Source organism: Anopheles coustani, chromosome 2 (genome assembly GCF_943734705.1).
Source record: "Anopheles coustani chromosome 2, idAnoCousDA_361_x.2, whole genome shotgun sequence".
NCBI classification, from domain to species: Eukaryota; Metazoa; Arthropoda; class Insecta; order Diptera; family Culicidae; genus Anopheles; species Anopheles coustani.
Window position 1 is genome coordinate 52,105,051 of NC_071289.1, and position 14,596 is coordinate 52,119,646.

The following is a 14,596-nucleotide window of genomic DNA, read 5'->3' on the forward strand; positions in this document are numbered from 1 at the left end:
AAACCAGATTTATGGCGTGCGAGAACATCATTTCTATGAAACCATAGATCTTGCAGTGAGAAGGAAAGATGAATGAAGTTCCGTGATAATTGCTAGCGATTACAGAGCGCGGCTGTCGCCCTGGAGCCATGACTAATGTTGCAGGAAAAGATCACTTGTACAAAGTAACGGAAAAGGTTTCTTTTGTTTGATATCCGGTACCACAAGATCGAAGTAAAAAAATCTATAAAAAACATTTCCTGTATAAACTTAAATATTATACATATCAGACAGCATGAAGAAGTCAGTTATAATGAAGGAGATTCTATTTTTTGTTAGTCGCACGTGCACAGTGTTTCAATCAGGACACACCTCGGGACAGTTTGATAAATCGACCTTGATATTCAAAACACAAAACATTATACAAGCACACAGAAAAAACACACCGAAATATTTGCTTATGTAATGAAACCGGTTATCAATCAATCAATCGTTGTTGATCGCCAAAAAAAAATCATATGTGATCGGGTACTATCTGGCCAAGCAGAAGTCGTTTGGAGTGGGTCATCGACCCAACGGACAGTGTCATGAAACAGAAATGATAAATAAAAGCCAGGCGAGATACCGATGCCGGATAATTTCAAAGGAATTGCAAAAGGATATAGGTTTTTTGACCCTACATACATACCTCATACATCATACACAAAATACATCTTTGCGTATTTTAGGTAAAGAATGATTAAAAACCAAAACAGTTTTTTGAGCATTTTTGAAAATATAAAAACGGTATTTCATATTTTCTGATAAAAACGGTCGTTAAATTATTTTACATTTATGTAAAACAGATTCAAAGGAATGGGTTTTGTTAGAAGTACATAGTAAATCATGTATTTGAAAAAGAAAATTCGGTTCATGTCGGGTTTTAAATGATACTGGTAGCAACTTATCAACCTGTGTCATGTGGCCATCCGTTTATTGACGGACGAATGCCTTCCAACTCCGATGGATACGCAAACCGCCGCCCCACCTTTCTTTCTCGCTTTAATGATATGCCGACCATAACGGTTCCACCACTTCGACGACGCCACGGCCAAACGAGCAGCAGCTGATGCTGGTGCGTGCGATACACACGCCATAATATAAATGCTACGCGCTCTCTCCAGTCGTGCGCGGAGAAGCTGTTAGGATCTTGGCGCGTACGGTCGTGTTCTTGGATTCGTTCAATTTGTACGTGATTATCTATTTGAGGCGACACTTTAAGGTTGGTGTGTGCTTGCGTGTGTTTGTCTATTTATATATGCGGTGAAAGCGAGCCCTTTTTTTTTGCAATTTTCTACTACGGCCAAACTAAGATTTCATTTTCGTTGTTACGTTCCGGTTGCCGGTCCCTTGAACACACTCGTGAAAAAGAGTTCTAGTGCCAACTTATATGGAAAACAGTCGCGCCATTTCGAACTATCGTGAAAAAGCAGCGTTTCGATCATCGATCATCATTGTGCGTACATACGTGAACGAGAGTTATCATATTATTTGCCGCTCGTTTGAACGCAAGCGGCAAGCGTTGCCATTAGTATTCGTGATCCAACAGTTTTTTAAAGCATGGCTATCGAAGCTAGTGTTTGTTCTTCAGCTACAAGTCAACGACTTCGTATTGATTGCTCGCTCGTAGCGGTCCAGAAGTGGACACATTTTTTTCGTATAGATTCCATAATTGAAACAGTCCCATGAACTGGTTTCGTGCGTATAAAACTGTTTAGTTGCATAATCGCACACCAAGCTAGATAAGTATAACTGGCGGGTCGTGACATCGCGATTGACGCGATCGTTCAAACCGCCACTTTCGTTGCAAAGAAAAAGATGATTTTTTTAATCATTCCAGGTAGAAAAGAAAGCTAATATTAATGATAACCTCCTGTCCTTTACCGCTTAACACTCGCTTGAAACTTTCTCCCAATTTTTTTTCGCATTATAATAAGAGAATGTGGAATTTCGCATGACAATAAAGGAGAAAACTGTTTTTTTTTATTTTAAACATTTCCTCTTGTTTAAGCTATAAGTAATCCCTGTTTGTTTTATCTTCCCTAAGAGGGTGATTTTTTTTAAATCATCCTTGCAAAGGTTTCAAGGCGCCACAAATGGCCGCAGTGAATGAAAACACGTTTTGCGTCCCAGATACGGTAATGCGAGGCCAACAAGCAATGGAAATGGTACTGAGTTGATCTTAAAATAAAAATCATTACCTTGAATGCAAAAGATAAACCTCGACCGTCAACCGTGTTCAATATTTGCGTACTGCGGCCATTCGCCGGACCGATGGATAGTGCATAACTAATTGAAGAAAAAAGTCATTGGCACACATACGGCGCCTTAAGCATACTAAATACCTCCCACGTGCGGAATACAGCGGTGCTAAAAAGCTTAAATTGATTCCTTCCTCAGATTAATGAAAAAAAAGAAAATAATAAAATCAGGGTCATGTAAAGTCGCCAAAGGATGTCCTTTCCGTCATGTGTTGTATACTTCAAGTCACAAGCTCCATTGAGAATAATTAGGAATAATAATAAACATAAAATAATATTTAAAAAACTATTGAATACTACTAATCTTAAAGAGTGTCCATGTTTCTAATAGTCAGGCATTTTAGATTTCTTTTGATAAATCTCATAAATTTAAAATTACAAGCAACGATTTACTGACATTTGTTAATGATAAAGAGAGTAATTTTCTTATAGTCATTCGAAAGTCAATTTGGTAATATGTATCATTCCATATTTTTCAGATTGTATTAATGAATCAAAGACATTTTGGTATTTTTTAAATCTTCCAAATCTTCCATCTTTCTTTGGCTTTTGCTGGTGCAACTCTAAAGCAACCATTTAAACTGTAAATAAGGGCGGCTCAACACATTGATTGTCTAAACATCATAGTTAAATTTCATTTCTAAACGTGATATTTTGCAATTATAACATTCTTTTCGCTTTAGCCTTAACTATGATGTGGGGACATAAAAAGTGTTGAACGATAATGTACAATATCCAATATCTAAAATTGACGTACGGTTAAAAATTATTTTCCATTGGATCACGAATATTTAAAACTCTGATTGGATTGGTGAAAAAATATTAAGCGACATGCAATTAGGACACATTGTGAAACAATAGTACATTGCCACCAGTACATTGTGAAATAATTACTAAAAACAGCAGAAGAGAGAACAGCATATGTTGTTCAAATAGTATTTTATGTAGTACTGATTTTTTTCCTCGTTTTAATTGTCAGGTTAATTGTAATTGTCAGGCTAAGCATGAGGAGTGTCGCGACGATAACGCTGCTCGCAGCGTTCGTAGCGGGATTGGGAGCTTCAACTCTGGGTCGATCGAAGCAGAGCTACACCAGTTATCGATTGCCACAGGCGTTTCGACCTGAACATTATGATCTTCGCGTTAACACGCATCTCGGTGACGAACGTGGTTTTCTGTTCCACGGACACGTGGTGATTCGGGTAAGCTTCGGGGGGAAATAAACGACATCATTTGTTATCGAATCTATTTGAGCTGAGCTGTTTTGCTGATTTGTTTTTTTTTACGCTTTGCAGATGCTTTGTGATTCGGATGCGACAAACATTACATTACATTCCAAGAACCTCACCCTTCTCGAGGACAAAATTGTACTGAGAGAGCTTGCCTTCGACGATCAGTCCAAGACATCACGTAGTATTGACATCAAAAGCGTGGAGTATCTTACCGACAACGACTATGCGGTGTTCCATGCAAGCACGCCGATGAAGAAAAGCTATCGATACGAGCTGACGATTCCGTTCGAGGCACCGCTCGGAACCGGTTTGCTGGGCTACTACCGTAGCAGCTACATGGACAAAGCGAGCAAACAAAAGATCTGGATGTCGGTGACACAGTTTGAACCGACCAGTGCCCGCCAGGCATTCCCGTGCTTCGACGAGCCCGAAATGAAGGCCACCTTCGACATTGCGCTGGCTCACCACGAGCGGTACGTGGCCCTGAGCAACATGCCAATGAACCGTAGCGAAAAGCTCACCGACATGCCTGGTTGGGTGCTGGACGTTTTCGACCGAACGGTGCCCATGTCGACGTACCTGGTCGCATACTCGGTGAACGATTTCGAGTACCGCGAGGCAATGACGAAGGAGCCGGGCGACGTGCTGTTCAAGATTTGGGCTCGCCGGGACGCAATCGATCAGGTGGACTATGCACGCGCCATTGGGCCGCGCGTGACTCGCTTCTACGAGGAGTACTTCAACCAGAAGTTCCCGCTGCCCAAGATTGACATGATCGCCGTGCCGGACTTTGCGTCTGGTGCGATGGAAAACTGGGGTCTCATCACCTACCGCGAGACGGCCTTGCTGTACCACCCGAACGTGTCGACGGCGAGCAGCAAGCATCGCGTGGCGTCGGTCATTGCGCACGAGCTGGCGCACCAGTGGTTCGGAAATCTTGTCACAATGCGCTGGTGGACCGATCTGTGGTTGAACGAAGGTTTCGCGACGTACGTCGCCAGCTTGGGCGTGGAACATCTGCACCCGGAGTGGAATTCGCTCGAGGAGGAGTCGGTTTCGAACTCGCTGGACATCCTGAAGTTCGATGCGCTCCTCTCTAGTCACCCGGTGTCGGTAGAGATCGGCCACCCGAATCAGATCTCGCAGATTTTCGATGCCATTTCCTATGAGAAGGGCTCGACGCTTATCCGCATGATGCACCTGTTTTTGGGGGAAGAAACGTTCCGCAATGGCGTCAGCCGCTATCTGGAGAAGCACGCGTATGGAAACGCCGAGCAGGACGACCTGTGGGCAGCCCTGACGGAGGAAGCTCACGCTAACGGGGTGCTCCCGGATGAGATCAACGTCAAAACGGTGATGGACTCGTGGACACTACAGACGGGCTATCCGGTGATCACGGTTACACGCAACTACGATGATAATTCAGCCACCGTTACACAGGTTCGGTTCGTATCGTCGGAGCTACCGGCCGACCGCAACGTGACCGATTACTGCTGGTGGATTCCCCTGACCTACGCGTCCGCCATTCGGGCGGACTTTAACGACACCGTCCCGAAAGCATGGATGAATTGCGAAGGTATCCAGGGTCGCAAGGGCAATGTAAAGACGGTCGAAGATCTGCCCGACCGGGAGCACTGGGTGGTGTTTAACGTGCAGATGGCCGCACTGTACAAAGTCAAGTATGATCTGGCCAACTATCGCCTGATCGTGGCGCAGTTGAACGGACCGAAGTACGACGCGATTGCTATCCTAAACCGAGCACAACTCATTGATGACGCGATGGACCTTGCCTGGACGGGTCAACAGCAGTACGGTATTGCGTTTGCCATGATGAACTACTTGCGCCAGGAGGACGAGTACATCCCGTGGAAGTCGGCATTGACAAACCTGAACGCTATCAATCGTATTCTCCGGCGGACTCCCATCTACGCCGTGTTCCGAAGCTACATTCAGTACATCGTGGAACCGATCTACGAGCGGTTGGATATTTTCAATGCAACGCTGATTCCGAACGATCGACTCGATACGGTGAAGAAGCTCGCCCTGATCGCGTCCTGGGCCTGCCGGTTCGATGTGGGCGATTGTGTCGACCGATCGGTTCAACTGTTTAGTCAGTGGATGAAGGTGACGGACCCGGAAACGAGCAACCCGGTGCCTCTGAACTTGCGCCCGGTCGTGTACTGTAACGCGATTCGTAACGGCAATGAGGTGCAGTGGAACTTCCTCTGGCAGCGCTACCTGCGCAGCAACGTTGGCTCGGAGAAGATCATGATCATTGGGGCGTTGTCGTGTACGCGCGAAGCGTGGCTCGTGGAGCGATTCCTCGACTGGTCGCTCAATGGTACGTCCGGTGTGCGTAAGCAGGACACCACTATCCTGTTCGCTAGCGTTTCCCGCAGTGAGGTCGGATTCCATCTGGCGAAAAACTTTTTCCTCGAGCGCGTCATCGACATCTTTGACTAGTAAGTACTACCGTCCATTTTGTGGACGCCACCATTCTAATGCCATTAATTTCGTCTCCTTTAGCTTGAGCCCGGACACGTCCCGGTTGTCCCGATACATTAAACCCTTGGCGGAGCAGATGTCTTCGCTCAAGGAACTGGAGGAGGTTCGTGATCTGATCCAGCGAAATGCGACCATTTTCGAGAAGGCTACGCAGGGTGTCAAGCAAGCGCTGGAAACGATCGAAATTAACAAGCAGTGGAAGCAAATAAACTACGACCAAATGATGCGCTTCCTGCCGATGTCCACAGCACGCTCCGCGTCGGATGATATTTTGAACTTGATCGATAATAGTCCGTAGTCCTATGATCATTGGATGATTCGCGATGCCATCTGGTATTAGATTGGGGTACTTAAAGTTAGCATTTCGCTTGATCGAAACCGGAAACCACAATCCAAACATGGACAAAAACCAGTGCTGGAGACGTTTAGAAAAATGGAACAAATATTCAATTACTCTCATTTTTATAACTTATACTCCGCATTTAAAATTATTCTGGACGTCATCCAATTAGGCCGGAGATTAAATGAAAATTGTTGAAACTTTATGAACTTTATAAGTTTTGAAACATGAAACAAAACAAATGAAATATAAATCTGTTCTTTTAGTACTACATCTTTTTTATAAATGTGCGAGGCAACGAAAACTTCTGTAGTTGAATTTTTCATTAAATAAATAAATTTTAGTACAATAATTGCTATATTCTTTTTTATATATGTTGTATTTGAAACCACACTGACCGAGAAAGAAAATAGAAAATTTTGAATATAAAAAAATAATTAAAAATGTATAAAACCAATTCTTTCACAAACTAACGCACATAATTTTTGTGATCAGAAATTATCTAAAATTTCTCAAAACTAAAATAAAATTTAGAAAATGTTGTTAGTAATAGTAAGACACTGCGATCCCTGCGCGCCGGCACGTTTCGTAGATTTCGGAAAAGCCTCAGGAGGCTCAATAATTTTTTTTTCACATATTCCTCTCGCCCTGACTACATCTGGGGTATCCTAATCCTTCCAAAAAACGCCAGCCGACGAAAACAGTCAAGAAAAAGTGTTTTAAATTGTTCAAAAGCGGTTAAATATGTGTAGGGCTGACTGAAAATTAACTCATACAATTTTATTCTAATTGAATGAACACACAATATTCTCCAAAATATTTCACACCATGCACCTGTCTTACTTTGTGTGGTTTTCAGGATGGAACAATAATTGGAACTTATTTTCTGGAGAAACATTATAAAGCAAGTTGTACCCTACTTTTCTTTCAAGAATGTTTGTTTTAATTACCAGGGAAATAGATCATGTTTCACTTACAATAATTCGGTATGTTTTATTCAATGTCACTTAACCTCGAGTAACTTAACAAAAGAAAAAGATATTGGGGAAACGAAAACATGCTATTATAGTCGCGGATAAGAACGTAAAAATTATCAATGAAATAATGCTAATTTCCGCTGTAGTTCTCTTGCTGCTGGCAGTAGCGCTTTACTCCAATGGCTCAAACAGGTTGCTACAGCACATTTTTTATGTTTACTACCATGTTTTTTATACCGTTGTAATGTGTGTACCTCGTTTTGTTCCATCGTTAACAGTGAGTTGAAAAAATATATTCCCCGGTTAGGACGAGTCGAGAGATTCTTCTTACACAATTATAATTCGAGAGATTCATACGGCTCCAACCGATAACAGTGATTAACAAAAATGTTAACTTTGTCGCCCTGAAGTGCACTTTTCCGCTATCCGATGATAAAAGATTGTTGAATTTACATTTCCTCCAGCATAACGCAACCGATGCCAATATGGTGAATCGATTGTACGCAACTTCCACTCGTTGAGATTGCTTTTGCTCAAGTCGACACTCCGACTGCCGACTGTTACATCTAGCTCGAGCACATTATTGCCCGTTTGCTGGTCCTAGCGATGAGTATGGCTCTTTGCGGGGATGTGTGGGCCTCAAGATGGGTGAGAATGGGTGCGTGAGGTTGTGTCCGGTAGCATGCAGCTGCTTAGGAAGTGCCACCAACCGCACCTCACCTACAGCCGCATTCCTTCGTACTTCTCGATCGATTTGCAGAGACAGAACGCCAAGAATATGGCGATCAGCTGCGCCAACCCGACGCTAACGGCAACTATGATCACCAGATCCCGATTTCGCAGGATCCAGTCGGTGAGGGCAGTGTAACAACCCTGAAAGGATGGTAAATGAGTAACATGTTTAGCGCGTGCTCCTTTGTACGTTTCCCGCTGCTGCGAAAGCGAAGACATGAACCAATCCGCAAAAACGCTTCAAAAACGCTTTGAGTAGACGAAGCCCACGCTTGCTGCGCTCCTACCTTTTCAAAGTGGTTGGTTTTGGTGCGTTGGGAAGGACAGTTGCCCTCGGCCGGTTGCTTGCAGCATGCCTCCGGTATTTTATGCTCCCCCTTGGTAGCGTTCCACTTTTCCGACAGCTCAAAGTCCCGATAGTCGTCCACTCCGCAGCATTCCAGCTCGGTCATCATGAAGTTCCACATCAGCGTGACCGCATCGGTTTTGTTGTAGTCGTTGCTCGTATAGTACTTGGAGATCGTCGTCTGCAGGTAGTTCTTCGTTTCCGTCCGGGCGCGGTCCTTGTATGCGGCAGCCAATCCGAAGGCCGTCACCTCCGCCACAAGAATCAGCAGCAGGAATAGTCCGTACTAAGTAAGATACAGTGAAAGACAAATTAGTTAAGTATATCACAATTCAATTTTAAAGGCAGGCATTTACAATTCAAACTTGTAATGGTTTGCTGTACCACATATGAAACTAATTTACACGGTGTGCAACATATTCTCAAACAAATCGTCAAATATTGCGTAACTCTAAGTCGGATTTTCATGGTCTTTTTTAGATGAAAACTACTGAAATGAAATGAGACCTGGTGAACGGTGAGGCTTTTTCATCTTCGCCCAACCTTTTTTTTACTAGTTTTTACTACGTTTGTCTTCTCGGTGTACTACAAATAAAATCGTTATAGATTTTGGAGCGTTGACGACATTTTTAGCCATTTTTGTATATGCCCCCTTTATATCTGAAGCGGGGTTTTGGAAACGAAAAATATACGGAATTTCCTCGAATCTACGATACCACAATCTGTCATTGTAAGCAGCCTGGGACTGGTATGGGACGAATAATTTTCATCGCTTCAAAGCCAAACGCTCTGCAGCTTGTTTTCATTTCTTCCCAGGATTATTTCATCTTTTTTTTAACATGAACATTGAAAGACAATAAACAAACAACAATTTTCATATCTTGTGTTGTGAGTACATTAGAAACTGCATTGTAGAAACTGTATGAACTGAGGCGGGAGCAGTACGGTTCAATGAGAAAAGTGTACGACAATATATTGGATAAGTCAACCAGTAAACCATCATCCGGTACTCGTCCGTACTGAGCAACTGATGGCATCATCTCGGCCCGCTAGGATGCATTACACCACTCGGGATCAATTTATTCCCCACAAAGTAAAAAGCGATCGGATTATCGATGCGTGCAATCTTCGAAAGCGAGTTTAACGAAAACCCGAAACCGATTCATCATTAGCAAGCGCGCATCTGCCTCGAGATGATGCAAAAGTGGCGAATGAAAGAAAACAAAAAAAAACAAGACGAACAAACTAACATAAAACAACACCGAAGGCCAAGCCGGCAGGAAAAACACTTGCCGCTAACCTTAAGCCGCTTACTTGTGCTTTCGTTTTCAACATCACCAAACCGTAACACATCCAACCGATTTGCGCCGGGACGATGCGGAGGGATGCTTTCCGAACGCACAGACCCGATTGCCCAACATAAGTGGGTCGCATAACTACAAACAGCAACCAAAACAAAAAAAAAATACCCCTCATAAATGGTTAAAGTCATAACGCAACTGACCAGAGCACCGGAGTTCAACCGAACGGAGCGCATGGGACGGAACCATTTATTAGCGATAATCGTGTCTGCGCGACGTCTAACTAGGAGTTAACAGATAAACCAGATCGAATCAACAAAATTTAAAGGGTAACCCTTCAGTTCGGATCAGAAAGGCGTGTAAGGCTTGTTTGACTTTTCTTTTTTTTTACTTTGAACGAACAAACAAACGGCCAAATTGTGTGTGAATAAAAGAAATGTGTATCAACACTAACTGGCAGCAGGGCATGTCACGGTTTGATGATAGAACGAGTCAGGTGGAAAATGAATAACGCCGCATTATGTAACGTACACAATTTTACATGATTCGTTACCCGGCGCCCATAACGATCAACTGGCCACTTACATAAAACGTGTATGCAGTCAAAACTGGCTAGTACGGGAGACCCATTATTGGAGGGAGCACATGCACATAAAATCAAAGTTCGTTTTTGCACGGTCCAGCCGTTTCCGTTCGGAACCAACGTTTAATCAACTGTGGAAAATTTCCTTATACTCTTTTTTTACGATTATTACTGTTTGCAGCAACACGCCGTGGAGACTTTGGGGTGGGAGGGGAAACCTACCGTCGTCAGCAGGCACCGGCTTTCCCGAATCGCTCCGCAGTAGCCGAGGAAGCTGAGGAAGAACATTACCGATCCGATCGCTATCAGCAGATAAGCGAGCTGCTCTATCACGGCTGGTTGCGTGAAGTGCTGAAAGTGGATGTGAAAGAATAAAGAATGGATTAAACGCTGAAGGTGGACAAGTAAGTTCGGATTAAATCTTTTCTTTGAGCTGCGGATCTTTTCTGCTATCCTATTCATCTATGCTGGCGCTGCCCGATCCGGGAGTTATTTAATTAACAAACAGTGTGTCGCCTAATTTGTACACATGAGGCCATCTCCATGAGGCATGTTGCAACACACAACACACAGCACAGCCGGCGACGAGTGCTAACGTCGTTTGTACACACATTAACGGAACGCACCGTCGCAGCAGTTGTTGTCTGCCGGTGGCACGTGGGCCGAATTGCCACACCGTCTCATCTGCATGTCTCGTGTTATTTTGTTTCCTATCTTTGGCTTCGACGATGAATATTTCTTAAGGCATTAATAATTGGTCCTCCACCTTAAAAATAGTCGTGAAATATGGCTCTTGATGCGTCATATTCAAAAAGATTTTTTTTTCTTATTCCTACCATACATTAACCCAAAGAACAGAGCTTCGTTCTTAGTAAACCGCAAGTTGCACTTTTAATGCACTTATGATTGGTCGCGATCTAAAATTGATGACATTCACATCGAGAAGGGTTACCACGCGGCCGTTTTGCGATTTCTAAGACCTTCTCGGTTCCAACGGACCGGTCTAAGTCAATCAAAAATGCACTATGCAATTATGTCGTCCCCTCCACCAGAGACGCTTGGAGGGGTGTGGGGTCTATAAAAAAGAAAATCCAGCTGCAATCGCAGCCATTTTCAGGAAGGTCGATGACCGCAAAAGACTGGTTGTAGGTTTTCATAAGAAATGGCGTGTGATATAACAGATGCCACTTCAACTGGAATGTCATTTAAGTATTGATTGCCAGTCAGTTAAGTATTTATGCTACAGAATTCTATAAAATTCCTATATTCTTATGAAAGACATTATTAACTTTAAAAAAATCGATCTACTAAGTCAAGCATTTCCAATAACTATTAATCTGGTTAAGATAAATTGTGACATTGACCTTACTGTAAGATTTGTATTAATGCTCTTAGCATTTACACATAACTTCTGGCGTTCTTGACATTATTATTTAGTTTCAATGAACATCATTTAAGTTTCAATGAAGCAAGGCATCATGTGAAGTGGTAATTCATGTAACGAGCATTTCGATGTGATCTGTTTAACTTTAAAAAAAGTCGGTTAATAGTTTTGTTTTTTCTCTGTTCTCTTGAATATTATATCGACATGCTATTCTTTAAGACTTTAGTTTAGTGTGATTAAACGTAGAGTTTACTTGTCTTAAGTTTCTATTTGTCTTATACTGCACGACTCGGTTCAAAGCTGCAAGAAAAAGAGCGTCTGACCTTTGTATAAAGGAATTTCGATAAACTAACTAAAGCAACAGGAAGATTTAATCCATTTCATATAATTCTTAAATTTTATAGACAAAATTCTAACTTCCTATAGTTGGCTGAGCATGCTCTAGAGTAGCTTTGGTGGAATTAAAAAAATAGAATTAATCCAAGCTTAACACGTGTCACCAACAATGGGTCGTAACGTTGAAACAATTGTGCAGTAGAATAAATTGTAACCAAAGTCTAAGACCAACTTCCCTTTGCCCTGCAAAGTTGTGCCTAACGCAGCCACAAAGCGATTAGGAAATCATCCCACGTACGCCCGACGCCCTCGGGTTGCCCCCGCCCAAATCCGACCCCCCGCGTACACACACAAACATACTCCGGATGGAAATGCAATGCAAACGCCGCTCGTCTCCTGCGGCCACAGATTGCATCCCAAACCACCCATCGATGATGCAACTCGCGACGCCTTCAGCCGCAATGACAATCAATAACTCAACCACTATAAGAAATATGGCACGACGGCACAAATAAGGCGTCCACGAGTCGATCGGTGTTGATCGCGATCGCGATGACGGTGCCGTTTGAGGGCAGGTTGCGGAACATCTTAAGCCCGCACGAGAGGCAGCAAAAAAGTGCAGGCCGCATGCAAATGAGTTGCACTCAGTAGAACGAAAGTGTTTCGGGGCGATGCGACAAATTGTGCATTCGATGTGAAGTGTTGATTGCCTGCTGCTTGTTCGCGGTCCAGCTTACCTCTAGCTGATCGTTGTCGACCATTTTCAGCAGCGCGATGAACGACGTTTTATCGGTCGCGAGCCAAATTCCGACGCCGAGTACGATTGTACCGAGCACCTGGAAGGGATGAAAGGAACAATAATAGATACAGTAAGACGTGGAGGATCCTCAAGTGATGATCTATATTCAAAAAGGGAGGTTAAAATGGGGTACTTACGAAGAAAAGGAAGTTGAAAACGGACAACAACGTTTTCGCTATACATGATTCACAGTCGCACCCCATTGTGTGAGCGATCGTCTGCCGGTGGAATGCTGAAGGGTTCCGGGGAGGTCCGGTTTCGATGGCGCTGATGCTGCCGACTCAGATGACAATTTTCCTCACGACCAACCTCTCTGCGTTAACCTCTCCCGACGTCAAACTGCAATGCAGAAGGAAAAAAATAGAATATTTGTTAGAATTCGTTCAGCACGGGGTCACCGAAAGGCCATCGGATCCAATTGGTGTCGAATGGAGGAACGGTTCAAACGGTGCTTTCTTCCGCTTCTGAAGCATGATTGTACTGAGGCGAGTTAGAATCGATCGTGATAAGAAACGCCAGAAGGCGATAGGACTCGCTACTACGAGCTGTTCCCGCAAGATTCATTCCGGGAGGAAAGATTGTTAAACCAATTATGGAGCGTTCTGTCTGATGTTGGAGATCTGGCAAAGACATTAACCTCGTACTTATGGGAAAGATAGATCGCTCGTGAACATGGTTCGCGATCGTTTCCCACCCTGTTGGATCGCTTCGGTGGCCATGCATATGAGCTGTCCGCCGAACAAACGACGATTACGTACGGCTGGAGTCGACAATACGTCGGGTTACAGGTTAATTGGACCACACCCTCTTCCCGGTGGTGGCCAACGTTGATAACATCGGCGTTTTGCTCGTATTTTTCTCGTACTGGTCAGATGAATTAATGGACAAATCCATGAACGCAAACAAGAACGATAGCAAATGGGTTAGGAGCGAGAATTCCCCATATCTAGATTTCCAGGAGCTACAAACGATGCATATTCCCATCAAATAAACGTTGTTTAGCTCGTTTAGTTCGCGTCCCACTGTCGAGCGAGTCAAGAAAAATTTAACCCTGACGCCAAAAGATGAAATAAATTTAACCAACCTGTCGGTACGGAACATCATCACAGGCATCATCATTAGTGTGCTCGCTTTATAGTAGTTTTCATATCGAATAAAATAACATGCAATTACTTAATCTTGGTTGGGGTTTAATTTTAACCCATAAACTGTATACTGCAGATTAATAGATCACACATTAGTGTAAGTGATGAGCTATTCGTTGTATGAAAGTTATTTTACACTAGAATCCAAACAAGCGGTCATTTGGACTGCGGCGCAATTTTCGATTTTTATATCTCGAAAACAGCTGAGTATTTTTTTAAAACAAAGAAAGGCTTATCTTTAAACTCAAAGCACTTTCACGCGCAATGTTTTTTTTTAATTTAAATTTCACATTAAAAAAAATAAGTTGCATGATCTCCGATTCGCTCTTTTTTGCTTTACACCAAGCTAGTAGAGTTATGTAGAGAAAAATACAAACAAAAACCCTACAAGATAGTCAACAAATATTATAAAAAGAAGCCGCTTGCAAATTTGAAAAAGTTGATATGACACAGATATAGCGTTTGTAAAAGAGTGGTAAAAAAACACTAAAAAGTTTTCTAATGTGAAATAACTTTCCGAATGTTTTCTAATGTGAAATGCTACCCTGTTAAATCGATTTAAAAATAATTGTACAAACAACACAATCAAACGCTAACAAAGTAATATAAAATTATTATTGTGATCATCTGCTTATTT

The 14,596-nt window shown here is 42.9% G+C and overlaps 2 protein-coding genes across 4 annotated transcripts in view; one reads left to right on the forward strand and one right to left on the reverse strand.

Annotated features, from left to right (window-relative positions):
* The first annotated feature begins 1,132 nt into the window (after window positions 1-1,132).
* On the forward strand, window positions 1,133-6,702 carry LOC131267191 (aminopeptidase N-like). 3 transcript variants are annotated; one of them, XM_058269989.1, is made up of 4 exons: window positions 1,133-1,240; window positions 3,259-3,481; window positions 3,575-5,973; window positions 6,038-6,702. In XM_058269989.1, exons 2-4 carry the CDS (start codon window positions 3,284-3,286, stop codon window positions 6,312-6,314), a joined length of 2,874 nt encoding a protein of 957 aa, XP_058125972.1. In that variant the 5' UTR covers window positions 1,133-1,240; window positions 3,259-3,283; the 3' UTR covers window positions 6,315-6,702. The 3 variants fall into 3 exon arrangements, with proteins under 3 accessions (XP_058125972.1, XP_058125970.1, XP_058125971.1); XM_058269987.1 differs by having other exon boundaries at window positions 1,150-1,240; window positions 3,277-3,481; XM_058269988.1 differs by lacking the exon at window positions 1,133-1,240 and adding an exon at window positions 1,410-1,474 and having other exon boundaries at window positions 3,277-3,481.
* A 627-nt stretch (window positions 6,703-7,329) lies between these two features.
* LOC131263100 (tetraspanin-18) overlaps window positions 7,330-14,596 on the reverse strand; it is a 31,175-nt gene continuing 23,908 nt past the window's right edge. The window contains exons 2-6 of the mRNA XM_058265250.1: window positions 12,952-13,153; window positions 12,753-12,851; window positions 10,518-10,646; window positions 8,353-8,697; window positions 7,330-8,206 (exon numbers count right to left, since the gene is read on the reverse strand). Coding sequence (XP_058121233.1) covers window positions 8,054-8,206; window positions 8,353-8,697; window positions 10,518-10,646; window positions 12,753-12,851; window positions 12,952-13,017 — 792 coding nt within the window. The 5' untranslated portion in view covers window positions 13,018-13,153 and the 3' untranslated portion in view covers window positions 7,330-8,053. The remainder of the gene's footprint in view (window positions 8,207-8,352; window positions 8,698-10,517; window positions 10,647-12,752; window positions 12,852-12,951; window positions 13,154-14,596) is intronic.